General features: G+C 48.5%; 1 protein-coding gene across 1 annotated transcript in view; it reads right to left on the bottom strand.

Moving 5' to 3' along the window:
* The window catches only part of Ruvbl1 (RuvB like AAA ATPase 1), a 39702-nt gene that overhangs the window by 12517 nt on the left and 9235 nt on the right, over positions 1-17950 (bottom strand). The window contains exons 3-8 of the mRNA XM_059258165.1: positions 16380-16512; positions 7217-7368; positions 4461-4550; positions 3543-3692; positions 2116-2179; positions 697-895 (exon numbers count right to left, since the gene is read on the bottom strand). Coding sequence (XP_059114148.1) covers positions 697-895; positions 2116-2179; positions 3543-3692; positions 4461-4550; positions 7217-7368; positions 16380-16512 — 788 coding nt within the window. The remainder of the gene's footprint in view (positions 1-696; positions 896-2115; positions 2180-3542; positions 3693-4460; positions 4551-7216; positions 7369-16379; positions 16513-17950) is intronic.

Genomic DNA, 17950 nt, shown 5'->3' with positions numbered 1-17950 from the left:
ATGGAGTGGCAAGCCAGCAGTTGGGCTCCTAGTTCAGTGTAGCTCTGGCTATTGTGAATACTCATGGGCTATAGGACTCTTTTCTAGTTTCCAGTGCCCACTGTCAGGATTACATAGTCCCAGGGCACTGTCTCATGTAACTGCTCTGGGCTTGAAAAGAAGCGCTTTACATCCCAGCACTGCAGAGACCAGCCCCGAATGTCCCAAAGGACCACAGAATACTAAGGACAAAACGGAGGCTGGAAAAGTCCTCCACCCCAGCTCTGGGCCTGCACTAACAGGGGAGAGACTGTATGAACACCCAGCATCCAGGACTCAACTCTCAAGGGGGCGTGAGGGAGGATGGCCACCAAGGTACCACTGTGTCACAGAAAGGTCTAGAATGGGAAGAACAGGGCAAGTTACACCATTCAGTTCCCTCACCTAAAGTGAGGCTGATAATACCCGCCTCTCAGCAGGAGATATAGAAGTCAGCAGCTAACCCATGACATCCCAACGAAGACCCGCCCTGTGTGACCATCACTTTAACACTCAGTGGCCCTAAAGACCACTGGGAAGACTCCTTATCACAACAACACTGACACACAACCTTGCTTCTCCCCCCATCTGCCTCATGGTGCTGCGGGTACACTGAGTCCAAACAGGAGACCTGCTCAGAAGGAAGGTGGGAAACCGGGGCAGGCGGGAGGGCCCTACCTGATGACACAGTTGCCTCGGTTGGATGCGAAAATGACAATGGGGGCGATGGAAGATTCCAGGGCTCGGTGCAGGTAGGTAAAGCACTCGATGTCCAGCATGTGGACCTCGTCGACAAAGAGTACTCCAGGAACGAGTTCTGCGACGCCCTGGTCAATGTATTTGTTCACCACCTTGTTGATCTCTCCTCGAAGCTTATCTAGATGAGGGAGGGCAGGGTCAGCAGCAGCAATCAGCTCCCGCTCTGAGCTGACTTCCATCCAAACCCACCCTTGCCGCCCGTTTCCCTGGCTCTGAGGCCCCAGCAGGCCCAGGCCACACTCCAGCTTCAGTTACATCGTCTGAAACAGGACCAAACACAGCGAAAGGCCACAAAACTGGCAGCTCTCTCTAAAGTTGTCTGGCTAACCCAAAGAGGGTTGTGCACAGGAAGACCATCACCTCTCCACACTCCCCATCCTGCCTTACTATCTCACTCTCCCAACCTGATGATCCAGCTCCCATCTCATCTCAGAGACTAGCAGATTTGGAGCCTAGGATGACAGGAGTTTTCATATGCAAATCTTCCTGTTCTGTGTTCTGTAAATGACCGTCTTGTGGCCCTATATGACAATGCTTAGGTTAATTAGCCTTCAATCAAGTGTAGTCTCGGCCCTCCCTGGAGAGGAAGATGGTTTCTAGCTCCTAGATGACGAGGTTATCCAGAGTCATATAAGCTGCCCCAGGTCACAGCCCAGTCCTGAAAACACCAGCAGGGTCTGGTCACAGACAGACCAAAAGCCCTGCAGAAGCTGCTGCCTCTTCCACCACATCTACCAGGTAAGGACTGCCTGAGAGTAAAGAACAAAGTCAGGGCAAAAGGCTGGGGCTGCGTGCAGCACACACCTGGGCCCCAACACTAGGGAGGCTGAGGCAGGAGGTGCAGAGTGCAAGGCTCTTCCAGACTATACAGTAAAACCCTGTCACATCAGCCACAAAGCCAAGCAAAGACCCAGACACAGCTGCTCTTGGGATCTGGAAGAACTGTCTCCAGCTGCTCCTCTGGCTGAGACCTCCAAGATCACCCACATTTTAAGGTAACAAACCTACAGGTCATTAGGGAAAAGAGGACACCGAGGTGGGAAGAGAAGAGGGGTATAAAGGCCACACAGGAGCAGAGCACTAGGCAGAGTCGGGAGAGGGGGCACTGCCATGGCAGCAGAGTTTGCCCCAACTTCTCAACTTCCCTAGGACCTCATCAGGACCGGACAGGTGCATGGGGCCCAAGAGCAGGCACTGGCTGTCTAGACAGAGCGTAGATGACAGGGTTAAGCTGTGATCTTAGAGGAGAGAGGACACCATCCCACACACACTTTGCTTAGAGGTGTACACAGAGCCACAGGGTCCTGATCCCACTGAAGGCGCTGGGCTGGCTCTTACCTGTGATCTCTGTCTTCTTTGGTTTCATCAACTGGCCCATCATGGACAGGATATCTTGTCCTCCCTGGAGAAGAGAAGACTTAGTCAGCCATGCTGTCTAAGAGGCTGCCAAAACTTTATTCTCCTGCTTCATATAGGTCTCCAATGCCAACTCACTTGAGACCCCTACACAAGTCCCCTGGAAAGCTTAATAAGCTTTTATTTTCATGTATGTATGTATGTATGTATGTATGTATGTATGTATGTATGTATGTATGGCTTTTGTTTTGTTTTTTGAGACAGGGTTTCTCTGTGTAGCCCTGGCTGTCTTGGAACTTGCTCTGTAAACCAGGCTGGCCTTGAACTCAGAGATCCCTGCCTCTAACTCCCAAGTGCTATGATTAAGGCCTGTGCTACCATGCTGGCTCCCTTGATAAGCTTCTAAACACAGAGGAACTTTCATAGGCTCCAGACCTGTAGGAATCAGACAAATTCTTTCCACTGAGAGTATAGTGGGCAGAGTGGCCTCCTCTGCTCACCGTTATCTTTTTAAACTTTTGTGGATTAGCCACAAAAGACCACAAACTCTCCCTTGGACACAAGCTCTTCTATGACTCAAAGCTTGGTACGTCTATACCATCTTCAAGGAAGGCCCCTCCTCCCTAAGGAGCTGCTCTGTTGACACCCAGGCTCCTACACATTGCTGACTTGCTCCTGACCCCACACTCCGCCTAAAGCAGAGGCTTCTGAGGTCAGTATGGAGACAGACATCTACCTCCTGAAGGCACCTGCTGGTCGAAGACCAGTGTCAACAATCTCTTGAGCAAACCCTCAAGGAACCCCTCTCCTGCTGAAGAGGTGGCCTAGGGAAGATGAAGATGAATGCAACCTGAAAGGCCACCAGCGAGGAACACGTGTACTTTGGTTCTCTGAATCATGTTTCTCAGAGACGTAGTTATGGGATGCATCCTTTCCTACAGTTACTAGTCAAGGTGTAAGAAGTATCCACTGTCCCTCCAGAGCTGCAGACTTGGCTCCAACTCAAAGCTAAAGGTGCTGAGGCCCTGCTAAGTGAAGGGAAGGTCAGAGTTGTGCTAGGCTTTCGGAAACCCTGTGAGGGCTCACAGAGCACTTGTGCCTTCCTGCCAGTAATACTCAGAGCATCCAGGCACGAGCCATGGCTGGACAGAAGCCAGAGAGGAAGCTGGCTATTTCAGGACGGGAGGCTTGGCTGGGAGAAGAAATAGCCCAGGAAATCATCTGTGACTGCTGCACTAGAATGGGAACAAAGGAGTCCCGCATAGCTCATGCCCATGTTAATTGCTGAACATCACAGACAAAAAAGGAGCGTCTGCCTCCAAAGTGGCAGCAAGATCTTGCCGATTCATCCCCAGAGCTTCACAAAGAGACAAAAGGCAAGTGTGCTGCCCACCGCGGCACAGCAGTACCTGAGGCCGTGCATTGGCCACGTCCAGGTCATGCAAGGTCACGTCCTGTATGATTTCCTTCTTCTTGTGCACATCTCCCTTTGGCAAAGGGACATACTCTTCAGCTTCAAGGTCAAACTCAGTGGCATAGGTGTCACACCTGCCTTGCCTCTGTAGACAGAGAAACATGAATGCTGTGTGAGTTTTCACTGCCCAGGCCTCAAATGGCAGAGTGCCCAATGAGACAAAGGCCTTGGTTCCCAAATGCAGCCTAGCAAGGACAGCCTCCCTAACAATCTCCCAATGTGCCCGACCTCAGTGTGCCCACTGCCCTCTGCCAAGAGAAGGAAGCTATCGGCAGGCTGGAGATACCCGATACTTTCTCAAGAGTCCCCCCCAACACCCGTAACTGTATGCAATTCCTGATAAAGGGCAAATCCAGTAGATTAACTGGAGACAGAGGGAGCTGCTCAGACTCTTTTGTAGGTGGGTGATTTACTGCATGATATCAAGTATTATGCTCATCCATTAAACAGTGAGCAACCCTGTACAGGACACTGGGAATCAGATATGAAAAGAATGCCAGCTAATGCTGCATTCCTTCCCACATGCATATATCTTGGGAAGAAAATACCAGAGAGATAAAGGAAGATGAAATACACTGCACATTTCAATTTGAAAATGACTAAAGTTGTTTTGGTCTCTCACCCTGTACTCCCCCTCTAAACAGGTCTTAGTATTTCTAACAGACTGTCTGTTTTCATCATGAGAAGGTTAAAGAATGAAGATAAAGGAAAAGAAACTTTATAATACGCAGAGGGACAACTCTGCCCTTCCCATGGCATGGCACCAGGCAGTGCCCACCCTCCTCCAGCACCCGGGTCTTCCATGACACACAAATCAGGCACAGTGCTTTGTCCCAAGAAGGAAGGACATTACCTTCACAGCCCCACTGTTGGCTTCAATGTAAATCACATCTCCAGCCTCGACTCGCTCTTTCTGCAAACTTTCAAAAATACTGGGGTCCAGCTGAAAAAAACAGGGGTGACTCAATGCATATCTGACTTCCTTCTAGCATGCTGTGAGGTGCCTCTCCATGGGATATGGAGAGGGCCACCAACTGCACGGAGCATCCATCCATCAGCGGGGAGCATGAAAGCAAGAGCACATCAGAGTGGGAAGGGGATGAGGTCTAGGGAGAGGAGGAGGGCAAGCGGGCCCAGAAGCCAGCCACAGGGTACCAGGAGACTCTTCACTTTTCTTAGCTTCAGAGGCCATCAAGGAGTGAGGAGGGAGTTCTTAAACCTCCCCTACCTCAGAAAGCACTGGACCTTCCTAACACAGAACTTTCCAGTACTTGCTTACCAGGCTAGTGTTTTGCCAGGCTCATGATTCTAGAGCCTTGTTTCCTCATCTACTAAACAGCACCAAGACACAATCACGGATGCATAAAATTCAAAACAAGACATAAGCTAGGGCCCTCCCAGGTTCTGAGTCAAATACCAGTGCTCGGAGCCTGACTGTGGGCACAGGCAGACTGCCAAGAAGCACAGGCCTGCTGCTTCCCTGGGCTCCCCAGACCCATGCGGTTGGCTACTGACATTCTAGGACAGCATCTTTTAGACACATCTCTCCAGGCTAAACTTCAGAGATATTACATATGTGGTTGTAGTGGGGAAAACTGGAGCTCTATTTTGAACAAAACTAGAGTAAAAACTCAGCACTGCATAGAAGTCAAACAGGAAAAAACCGTATTATATGGCTCCATTTCTATGAAATGTCCCCAACAGGTAGACCTATAGAGATAGAGAGTAGTTTGGCGGCTGTCCAGGGCTAAGAATGGGGCTGGGAGGGACCATCAGTGGCTTGAGGTTTCTTCAAGTCTAAAATTAGACTGTGGTGATAGCTGTGTGACTGTGTATTAAAATCTCTAAAGCTGCATATTAAAAGTAGTGAACTATATTTTAAATTTGACCTCAATGGAGCCCCAGAACACTATTACCTCACCTCCAACACTATTACCTCTACCTTGCTGCTAGGTGGAGATGGGTACTGTTGTAGCAGGACAATGAGTACCAAGTGCACAAGGCAGGCCTAGTAGAAGACTAAATGGGTACTCCTTGTTCAAACTGATGTGCACTGTACACTAGACCCCCCATCAAGTACCAGGTTCTTCTAGCCAATATTGACATTTGCTCCAGGATATAGAAGTACATTTGGAATTTTTTTTTTTAACTTTCCCCTTATTTTCCTCAAAGAAACTGTCAAGAGTAGCCTTATAGACAAGTCAAGTTTAAGTTGCAGGCCTTTTAGTATAAGATACACTCAAGGACATACCGTGTGTGTGTGTGTGTGTGTGTGTGTGTGTGTGTGTGTGTGTGTCTTCCTCTCAGGTGTTTTTATACTGGTTAATTTCCCAAAAGAATTGGCTGAAGTTGTGATTACTGAAAAGGTGCTGCCTCCTACTAGGAAACCTCATGAGTACAAAATGAAGCCTGAGCATTGCATTCAACAGAGAGATCTGCCGAGCCAAGCTCCTGGGATGAAAAACCCTGTTAGGAAAAGGAGAAACAGCTCTTTGAAGAAGTGACATTTTTATGATCTCCATAAAACAGTGACCAAAAAACAATCTCACAGAATCACAGAACCAGAAAAATCAGAGTAGAGTAAAGACAGAAATTACCCAGTTGGTCTAGCAGCTTAGATGAGAAGCTGGATCCAGAGAGCCCAACTGACTTCCTGAGGTTGTACAACAAGCTGCAAGGCAGATACATAATGCTGAGATCAGAGCTAGCCCTGCCATGCACCCTGGATGGGCTGATGCAGGCTGCCTGGCTTCCATGGGCAGCTGCCCATTTACCTTACGCAAGGGAGCTTTGGTATGTCTACACACATGAACTGACAGCATGTGAAGCATCTGTTGAAGCTGTCAGATCTAGGCCAAACACACACTCAAGGAGGGTGTAATGACGTTTACTAGTCATTGTGGCAATAACTAATGCAGAGCTATGACAGACATGAATATCTACCTCTCACTACAAGTTTGATCCCCAGGACTGTATGAGATAAGCAATTAGTACAGACAGAGAGCTGCTCAGAGACCACATCACTTGCCTGTAACAGAAGAAATAAAGCTAAAAGTTAAAACAAAAGGTAAACAAAGCTAAAGATTCCCTTTTGACTTTAAAGTCTATGCTCTGATCTCAAGCATCCTGGCTTGTGTCCTAAAGGATGACAGGATAATCCTCTGGGGTCAGACACCAAGTCCCACTCAGTATACTGCAGCCTCAAGCTTCAACCCATGGAAGCCTGTCAGGAGCAGCTGTCGGGGCCCTGCAGCCCACTGAACTGTCTGCCTGCCCTGCAACTCAGACAGGCCCCTCGAGGTGCTGCTTTCTGTGTGCATCAGAGTCTGGCTAGGCCTTGGATACAAAGTATCATATGGAATATGGCATGGCAGAGGCAGGCTCCTCACTTACCTACCAGCTCATTCTAATGCACATGTGTGGTTTTCTAGGAGGAAGGGAGTAGCAGCTATAGCCACTGAGTTTTCAAGGGCCAGACCCTGTACCATCACTTAACAGCCTCACCATGACCTGTGCAGCCCCACTTTGCACAGAACCCAGGCAGAGGTTATACCATCTTCCAGAGCCACACAGCACTGGGAAGTCAAAGTAAGTGCCCCACATACTCACCTTCAGCTGTTTGGTTCCTTTGGCAGTCTTGAGCCCTATGATCACATGACTGATAGTTTTGCCATAACCACCCATGGGGTTCTCTGTCTCACATGGAGTGAGCTCTGTCACCTCCCCTTCATAAACCTCCTTGGTCTCCTTTATCCGAAGCCCTGGAAGAGACGGCAAATGTTCATGAGAGGTTGCACCATCTTTCAGATGCTAACTTTTTCTCACACACCTACACCCTAAAACTCTTAGCCCCAAACATCCATGACAAATCAACTTTAATAACCTAAGTGGAAGGATGTCACTGTGGACAGAAAAGCAGTAAAAACACAAATGCAAACTGGAGGCGCTGTGAAGTGTAGAGAGAGCTCTGATTGCTTAACCCTTAGGATTTTTGTTTTATTTTAGTTATGTGTATGTATGTGAGGATGTGTGCATGTGAGTGAGTGCAGGTGCCTGTACAGGCCAAAAAAGAGCACTGGATCCCCTGGAACAGGGGTCACAGGCAGTTTGGAGTCACCCTGCATAAGTGCAGGGAACAAAACTCAGGTCTTCTGCAAGAGCATGTGATTGAGCCATCTCCCTAGTCCCTGATTTCAATTTACAGTTTTTTTAAACATGTATTTATTTTGTTTGTGTATGCATGTGTGTAGGTACAGGAGTGTGTGTAGAGGTCAGAGGGCGAGTTGGCAGAGTCATTTCTCCCTTTCCACCATGTGGATTCTGGGAGTTGAATGAAGGTAATCACACATGTACGTTTAACCACTGGACTATCCTACCAATCCTTGATCTCGATTTTTAAAGGGTCTTTCTAGATTCTAGCCCAGAACTAGATAGCTATCCTTCCCAACACTGACCCTCAGATATGCATTTCCAAGGAGTGAAATCTGTTTTGAGCTGATAACCATCTAAACCCATGGGATTCTACCCATTTCTCTGTGGAAGGCCTACCCATTTCTCTGTGGAAGGCCTGCTCCCACTTTTTCCCCAGGGTACTCTTGAGGAGGGAAGAGTGAGAAATATGTAGATAGAGGGGAGAGAAACAGAAACACAGGACAGCTCAGGAAGACCTGGATCATTATCCACCGGCTCATTCTGTCTCTTTTAAAGGGCTATTTATAGGAATGCCAAGGGGTAGAGCAAAAGACTTCCCCTAGCACAGCAAAGTGCAGACACTTCCAATCACCTAGAACTACGCACATGGTCAAGCAATCCTCTAATGCAGCCCTGCTAGGTACAGCAAGCTCAGATCTCACTAGGAAACCTCTGTGGGCCTCCACATCTCATTCCCCTAAAAACAACAGAATAACACACTATCCATCTATGACTCCTATACCCAAGCAAAGGATCCTGTAGCAATTGTAGATGACCCTGGACCCTGCCATGTGCTCTCAGGGTTTGACCTCTTCACCTACTCCATAGCCCTCCTGCTCAGCAGAGAAGCATAGCAACCTCTCTGAGCCACACTCCACTTGACTGAGACATTCTCAGGGCTAGTGCTCAGCTCCACTGCATACACATGAAACCAGCCCCAGGAAGCCAAGCCAGCACTTTCCCTCCCTCTTGACAGACCTAGGCCTGTGTCTCTCCACACCACAGTGCTAGCGCCGTCCCAGTAAGCATGCGCTCACCAAAGAGCCTCATCTCCATCTAACCTGTATTTGCCGAGAGGAAACCCTAGAGAAATTTAAGATGTGTTTCAAACCGATCTCTTACAGAAAGCTCATCTGTACCCTGGTACAGACAATAAATGTCAACACACAGCACTTCCCAGACAAGAATGTGAGTGCTGGGCATCTGACAATATTGAGGGATTACTGATCATTTTTATAGGTGTTACAATGGTATTGTGATTTAGCATGTGTGTGTGTGTGTCTGTGAGTGTATATGCACATGCATGTGAGCCCCCAGGGAAGCCAGAAGAAGGCATCTGATCTCTTGGAGATGGAGTTAGGTGATTGTGAGCCACCGGACATGAATGCTGGGATTTGAACTCTCGTCTTCATAATTGAGAAGCAAGCCTCAACCACTTTTTTTTTTTTCAAGACAGGGTTTTTCTGTGTAACAATGTCCTGGAACTCACTTTTTAGACCAGGCTGGCCTCAAACTTACAGAGACCCACCTGCCTCTGCCTCCCAAGTGCTGGGATTAAAGGTGTGCGCCACCACTGCCTGGCTGAAAAGCAAGCATTTTTTTTTTTAAAGATTTATTTATTATGTATACAGTGTTCTGTTTGCATGCATGCCAGCACACCAGGAGGGCGCCAAATCTCATTATAGATGGTTGTGAGCCACCGTGTGGGTGCTGGGAATTGAACTCAGGACCTCTGGAAGAGCAGTCAGTACTCTTAACCACTGAACCATCTCTCCAACCCAAGCAAACATTCTTAACTGAGCCATTTCTCTAGCACTTGTGACTATTTTTTAAGTTCTTGTTTTTGAAAGACACATATGAAAATGTTTTGAAATATATATGGATTAAAATTTTAGGAATAAAAAAACCAGACAGGCAAGATGGTCCACCAGGGAAAGGAACTTGCCACCAAGCCTCAAAACCTGAGTTGTATCCCTGGACTCAAATGGTGAAAAGAGAGGATCAATTTCTACTTCTGATGAGCACACATGTGCCATGGTGTGTGCATATGTAAACATACTCTTAAGCACTCAGGAGTGCGTTCACGTGCACACATGCGCACACACATACACACACACATACAAATATAAAAAAAATTAACAGATCTGCAATTTGCTTCAAAATAATCTTGAAGGGGACCAATGAAGCCTCTGTCAATCCAGTTGTGAGCTGAAGCTGGTGATGGGAGAACTTGATGACTTTTGTATTTTCCATGGTAAAGTTAAAGAGTAAAAAACCATCACTAATCCCCAAACTCCATCCAGAATACTAACATTAGAAAGGCATGTGATAACAAGAATTCAGTTCTGAAAAGCTGTTTTAAGATCTGTGTTCTGCTGGTGGGAATATAAACAGCATGGTGTGATCTGCTACAGTCTCTCATCCTTAGCATGAAAGGGAACAGCCACAACTAAGTGGCACAGGTAACAATGGTCATAGCAGCATCACTTACTCCTGCCAGTCTCTTCAACAGCGGAAGTGAAATGAAGTTATGGTATGCTCACACAAGGGAAACCACCTAGCAGTGGGAAGCTTATAGTTACTTGCAGCAGTGTGGATGACTCTTACACAGAGAACACTGGGAAAGGCGCCATCAGCACAGAAGAAAATAAATGTAAAGTTCAAAGGCAGGCGTGACTTCTCTACAATGTGAGAAATCAAGACCATCCCTAATGTCCTCATGTGGAAAGGGACTGTAACAAGAAAACACAAAGGACACTGTGGGCTTCTGGCAGCATCACTGTTTTTATAATGGCTGGTCTTAAGAGTTTTGAGAACATGGATGTTTTGTGCATTTTTTGCACATTAGCTCAAAATAACGAAGTCAATTTAAAAGGTAGAGTGTAAGTGAGTACACTGTGAGACCTGGTGAGGGAGAGCACAAACACTGGAGAGGACAAGGCTCGGCTCCTCTGCTGGCTCTGTGCTCATGGCTCTCACCTCCAAACCCATTTAAGGGGCACTGCCATCCCTCAGCCCATCTGTACCCCAAAACCATCTGCTCCAAACGTCAGGGGCTGGGGCCGTCATCAGTAGTTTAAGCTCTACGGAGGATCCTAAAGTTAGGCTTAGCAGAGCCCTAATGTAGAGAGTAAACAATGCCCACTCTTCTCACAAGAGTGGGCACGATGACTGCTCCTGATCGCAGAATGCCAATCCCTACCACTCAGCTACCTGCTCTGATATGGAAATGTCCCAAGGCCACACTGGCAAGGTGTGAAGTGCTCTCTATCACCTCCCCATCTCAAATGTAGCCATTACCTTATGGGCTCAGTGCCAGCTTTCTCCAGAAACCTAATCAGGACAGACACTCCAACAGTCCAGTTGAGAAGAGCTTTGCTCTCCCACCATCCACCTGATAGCCTGCAAATGGAGGCTTTGGAACAGCCCCAAGCAGGGGGTACACTGCCGCTTTATTTACAAAATTCTCAGCTCCTGAGTATTGAGAACAGAATGCATCAGAGGACCGTGACAACCCAGGAACTTCTCTTCTCACAAGAGTGGGCACGATGACTGCTCCTTCTGAGTGAGCTAACAGCCAATCTTACACATCCCCTGAGAGCAGCTCCCTTGACTGCAACCCACAATTCCTGCTGGAGGGCAGAGGCTGCCCATCGCTCACTGGTGCCTCCATTTGTTAGCCGCCACCCTGTGCTGACAAGCTGGCAGGGGTGTGGGTGACGGACAATGAGACCCGCTGTTTGCTAGGAGAAAGGCTAGTGGTGCTATCTCTGGCAGAAATGACATAAATGACGGGTTTCATCTGCTGGCTCAGTTTTCTGAAGCCCTGACAGGGACCTTCATCACTAAAGGAAATAGCACAGACTCCTGGCTTTTCATTTCTGGTCAGCTTATGGTTTCCTCCCCACCCCCGCTGCCAACCTCATCAGCATTCAAAGGCACAGGGCAGGCCTCCTTTCTGAAGAGAGTCCATGGCTTGCCCTTTTATTCTGGTGGAGGGTGGAGAAAGTTCTCTTCACCTTGCTCCCATCAACAGATGGGCAACCCCCCTCATCAGAAACTGCAAACCACAGCCAGGCGCTAAGATAACTCATCTGCATTTTTCATGGTTCAAAGCAGTAAAGTTATACATGAGGCTCAGTTTTTTTTCAAATGTCGCCAATGTCAGTAAAACATTTAAAAACCAATTTTTAAAATTTATTCATATAAATTTAAAGCAGATGTAATAACTTGCTATTTAAACAACTAATGAGTTAAAGGAAACCATAGGCAACTGGGTATGGGAAAGGGCAGCAATACCAGCACTAGAAAAGCTGAGGCAGGAGGACTGAGGCCAAGGCAAGGAAGGCTACAAAGAGAGGCCCTATCTCAAAAGTCAAACAGAAAAAGGAAAAAAGAAAGAGGAAGAGGAGGAGAAGGCGGGAGAAGTAGTAGTAGTAGTAAGACACAGAAAAGGAAAACAATCAGCGTAAGTTTTATAGACTGAAGTGTCTGCAGTCAGAGTTGCCTGCCAGGCCTTGGCAAGGAAGGACCCCTTGAGCCCAGCAATTGAGGCAAAATGGCAACACAGTGAGATCCCATCTCAAAAATTAAAGGGAGGCAGGGAGGAAGGGCACAGAGAAGAGAAGGAAAATGGACAAACAAATAAGAACAAAAACAGGTTCTCAGGAAGATTTCCAGCTCTGCAGAGCCCATGAGCCACCTCTGCTGCTGTTCCAGACCACCACGGAAGTGCGAGGAATACACTACACCCCAAAACCACGGGCTGAAATGACAAACACACACACCAAGACAAAGCACAGCAGCACAGCACACATCAGCACACAGCACACAGCACACAGCAGCACACAGCACACAGCAGCACACAGCAGCACACAGCACACAGCAGCACACAGCACACAGCAGCACACAGCACACAGCACACATCACAGAGCACACATCAGCACACAGCACAGCACAGCACACAGCAGCACACAGCACACAGCACACCACAGCACACAGCAGCACAGCACACAGCAGCACAGCATACCACAGCACAGCACACAGCACACATCAGCACACAGCACACAGTAGCACACAGCACACAGCAGCACACAGCACACATCAGCACACAGCATACATCACACAGCACACAGTAGCACACAGCACACAGCAGCACACAGCAGCACACAGCACACAGCCGCACACAGCATACATCAGCACACAGCATACATCACACAGCACACAGCAGCACACAGCACACAGCAGCACACAGCACACATCAGCACACAGCACACCACAGCACACATCAGCACACAGCACACCACAGCACACAGCAGCACAGCACACAGCAGCACAGCATACCACAGCACAGCACACATCAGCACACAGCACACATCACACAGCACACATCAGCACACAGCACACATCAGCACACAGCACACATCAGCACACAGCACGGCTCCACCTGGACAAAGAGCAAAGCCAAGCCCCTCATTCCAGGATGCAAGAGGCAGACCAGGTTATGCCCATCAAAGATACAGACTCAGCTGCCATTCACCAAGGCTTCACCTAGCAGGGAGCAAATGGGAGACCAGGAGGTACTGGAACATGCAGTCGCTGGCTGTGCTCTACATGTAGGCTGAGGGACAACTGGATAAGCTTCATTTCTCACAACTCACTCAGGTTTTCACTATGCTGCTTAAAGAAGAAGGCAGCAGCATATTTCAAGGAACAAGTGTTTTGTAGGTTTTTGAAAGGCTCATTTTATTTATGGCTATGTGTCTGTGTGTGTGTATACTCACATAGTGCAGGTGTCCAAAGCCACAAGAGGGTGTTGGATGCCCCAGAACTGGAGTGACAGGTGAATATGGGTGAGTGTTAGGAACCAAACTCAGGTCTTCCACAAAACAGTAAGTACTCCTAACACTGAGCCCTCTCCAGCCCCTACTCTGTAGTTTTTTAAACTGTAAACCACTGTCTCTGACTTAAAATGGGAGTCACCAAGGGGCTGGGATGTGGCTGAGTGAGTTCCATCCTAGTACCCCTTAAAAGACCTAAAAACGAACCATCTCACAGTCTGGTGCACACAGTAAGCACAAGGACACAGTAAGATGAGGCAGCACCACACAGCTTTTAGCTTCCATCTTCCTCAAGGTCAACTGCTTCTCTCATGCACTAGGAAACATCAGGAAGCATCCACGAAATGCCAGGTCTGGGGCCACAAAGACCCACACCTCTCTGTGTATGCCCAGCAGATGCTGAACACTCCCATGCTCCTCTCCATACTTCTCACCATCTCAAACACAAGCATAGAACTTGGAGTCATCACCTGTCCCTATCTCTGTCCCCACAACGGAGCCTTTCATAAGCCCTAAGAACTGTCCCATAGACTTCTCTGAATCTAGTCACCCACCCCTCCTGCACCACCTCCTGCTCAGACCCCAGTGGGTCTCCCTCTGCCATGCCCCAGTAAAGGGGAACTGCAGACGGAACTAGACTAGAGCCCACAAGCACCTTACCCTTAACTGCTTTGGCATGCACTCAGGGTAGTCCTGATCCCGGCCTGTGGAAGAACAGCAGACTATCTCAACCTCCGCTTTTCTACCTACCTCTAGTGATCCAATGTATTTCCTTAATATTTCTCTCATGAAAAAAAACTTAAAAATAAAAGATTACTGTGGGGGGTGGGGTGGGGTGGTGAGAAGGCTCGGTAGGTAAAGGGGATTTCTGTGCTAGCCGCAACCTGAAGTCAATCCTAGGAAGCCATGAAAAGGGAAGGAGAAAACCAACTCCATAAAGTTCTGACCGACCGTCACTCACATCCCACAGCAAGTGTGCCTACACATACATCATGTACCCCTCCAATAATAATATTAAATACATTTTTTAAAAAGGAAAACATACTTTTAGCTGGACAGTGGTGGCATATGCCTTCTCAGCACTCAGGAGGCAGAGGCAGGTGGATCTCTTGAGTTTGAGGCCAGCCTATCTACAGAGTGAGTTCCAGGACAGCCAAGGCTACACAGAGAAACCCTGTCTCAATCAACAAACAAAGAAAAAAAGGACTTTTCTGGGAGCTAGGGAGGTGACTCAGTGGGACAGAGTACTTGCTCTACAAGCATGAAGACCAGAGTCTGGACTCCAGCACCCATGTGGCTGGGCATGGTGGCACAAGCACCTGAAATACCAGCACAGACAGGAAGTGGGAGCAGAGACAGAAAGATCCCTAAGGTCTACCAGACACCAGCCTAGCTCCAGGTTCAGTGAAGCTGTCTGAAAAAAACAGGGCAGAGCAACAGAGCAGGACACAGCATCCTCTGCTGGCCTCTACACACACACTTGCATACAGCTCAGAGAGTTTGGCAACCTAAAACCGGTGTCTCTTCCCACATGCCACTCTCAGCTGGAGTGGGATACAGATGCTTCACAGTCACCCGAGCAGCTCTCAGAAGCCTGCTTTGAACAGCAAAACCTGAAAATCAATCTAAATGTCCACCTTCACAAATGGGTTAAAGGAGTCCATGTTTCCACAGCAATTTGCAGAAATGAAACTGAGGACATACCTAGCACTAGGCCAACAGAAACCAGGCTTAAAGATCATCTAGAAGTCCTAGGTATGAGCTTTAACTCAGGAGAGGTCATTCTCTCCCACAGTCAGTCTCCTGGCCTTGGCTACAGAAGGCAGGCTGACCTGAGTTCCAACTAGCTTTGCTACTTACTAGTCATGCCACTGGTCAACTTAACTTTGTTTCTCCAAATGCCAACTGCAGACACAGAAGTTTGGTTAGGAGAATGAACAATCTGGCACAAAATAAACACTATGGTGGCAGTATAGGCCCTAAGAGGCTGGCATCATAAGTCTCAAAGTTTGGCCAGTCCCTGGTGTCCTCGCTTTGTCAAACCACAACTCCTTTGGCCTGCCACTGAGGGCCAGATGCTATAGCAGCTCAGCACTCAATGAGTGGCTTGAGTCAAAACCTGTTCAATGGACAGTCACTCTGGCAAGCAAGACATGGGCACTAAGGAAACCTAGCTGGTGCTCTCTCTCCTCCCCGCCCCTCTGTGTGTGTGTGTGTGTGTGTGTGTGTGTGTGTGTGTGTGTGTGTGTGTGTGTGTTTAAAAGATCTCTTTAGCCAGTGTGGTGTTACATCCTAGCACTTGGAGGCAGAGGCATGCAGATCTCTGTGAGTTTGGAATCAGCCTGGTATACATAGCAAGTTCCAGACCAACCAAGACTACATAGTGAGATCTTGTCTCAAAAATCTGTATAGCCACAACTTTTCCTGAAGAGACTGGTGCTGAGATCAAACCTGGAGCTTTGCATGAGCAAGCACACACTCTAAGCTATACTCTGATCCTGACTTACATCTATTTTTACCATGTGAAGAACCTGAGTGCCATAACTGGGGTCCACAATTGCTCCAGCTGCTGAAACACTTTGTCAGAACTCTAGGGTTTTGTCTTTGACTTGCAACTGTAATGACAATGGGCCAAAGGAGAAACAGCTACAAACCCTGACACATGGCATCTTTACACCCAAGAAGCTCTAGGCCCTGGAGGTGAAAGCCGCTTTCCCACGCTCCCCACACTCCCCACTCACCAATGGCCCTTCGGAAGTTCTCCATCAGCACTTCTGTCTTCTTAATCTCAGTTGAGTACACTTCACTACCCACCATCGGGCAGAAAGGGACTTTACTGCCCAGCTCCTGAGCAATAGCCAGAGCCAAGGCTGTCTGTAGAGGACAAGAACGGGAAGACACTTGCTTAGTGTTAGAAATGGTCATTCAGAGACACAGGTTGTTATTCACACAGCATGTGCTGGGAACAGCAAAGTCTCACCATCCATCCTCACCAGGCCTGTTTCTGTGTCAGAGGATCTCTGCACACTCTGCCTATCATACACCCAGCCTCGAGCACCATCACACTTGGGAGGTCTCCCCCAGGAAAGCCTGACTGCAAATGTTTCCCACGAACGTCACATCTAAGCCGATGCTATGTCTTCCTCACGCTACCGCAGAAGGACTGAGGACTACACACACAGCCCAGGTGCCACAGCCTAGAAACAGGCACATCTGAACGGCAGCGGCGTCTCCGAACAGCTTCTCACCAGAAAGAGCACCACCTTCCCAACTCTCGTCTCCCAGCCTCAAACAGCATCTGGCCTGTCTGCTCAGGCTACTGCAAGGCCCGAGACCACTTTCTGTTTGTACACATACCACAAACACCAACCTACCGACCAGGAAAAATCAGTACTGAAGGAAGGCGTCACTTAATGTCCACGGTATGTTAAGTGGCCCACAAGAGATGAAACATTAGACAGAGTTTTCTGACATGAGTTGGTCCTAACAAGTCACATTAGCATCTCTGTGAAATACAAATGGCTGCTGATAACCCAGCTACAGGAGGCAGAGGCTAAGCAAGGCCAGACATGGTAGAGATCTGGGCAAATATCAGGTGAAAGGCAAATGTCTGAGAGTGACTGAGAGCAGGAAATGCTGTGGCCTTTAAAGCCGGCGACCTGAACAGAAAGAATATATGACCTGCCACAGGTGCCCCTTACTCCTTTCAATCCCTTTCAGTGACGGTTTCCAGATAGTAGAATCTGGCAGCAAATCAGCATACAGTAAAGTGGAGAAAGAAGTAGCCTGGAGGACAGAAAGTGGATGGTAGTGCTAACTGCCGCCACTCAGAGTAACCTTAACACTGAGCAAATCTAGCAGCCTCATCAGTCAAATGAAAGGTTCAAGCACTAGGTTAGATCACAGGTAGCAAACATGTTGCCCACAAACTGGTTCTATGTGGTTCTCATCACCCTGCAACAGCAGCTGCCTCCCTCCCTACTCAGCCCCAAAGCATCTGGGAACACACCTGCCTCACCTCAGCCCAAGCACACGCCTGAGTCTGTGAGCCCAGAGCACCGGGAACACACCTGCCTCACCTCAGCCCAAGCACACGCCTGAGTCTGTGAGCCCAGAGCACCGGGAACACAACTGCCTCACCTCAGCCCAAGCACACGCCTGAGTCTGTGAGCCCAGAGCACCGGGAACACAACTGCCTCACCTCAGCCCAAGCACACGCCTGAGTCTGTGAGCCCAGAGCACCGGGAACACACCTGCCTCACCTCAGCCCAAGTACACGCCTGAGTCTGTGAGCCCAGAGCACCGGGAACAC

Source organism: Peromyscus eremicus, chromosome 3, assembly GCF_949786415.1.
Source record: "Peromyscus eremicus chromosome 3, PerEre_H2_v1, whole genome shotgun sequence".
NCBI classification, from domain to species: Eukaryota; Metazoa; Chordata; class Mammalia; order Rodentia; family Cricetidae; genus Peromyscus; species Peromyscus eremicus.
Note: the sequence above shows the minus strand (reverse complement) of the source record. Positions and strands in the feature narration are given on the sequence as shown.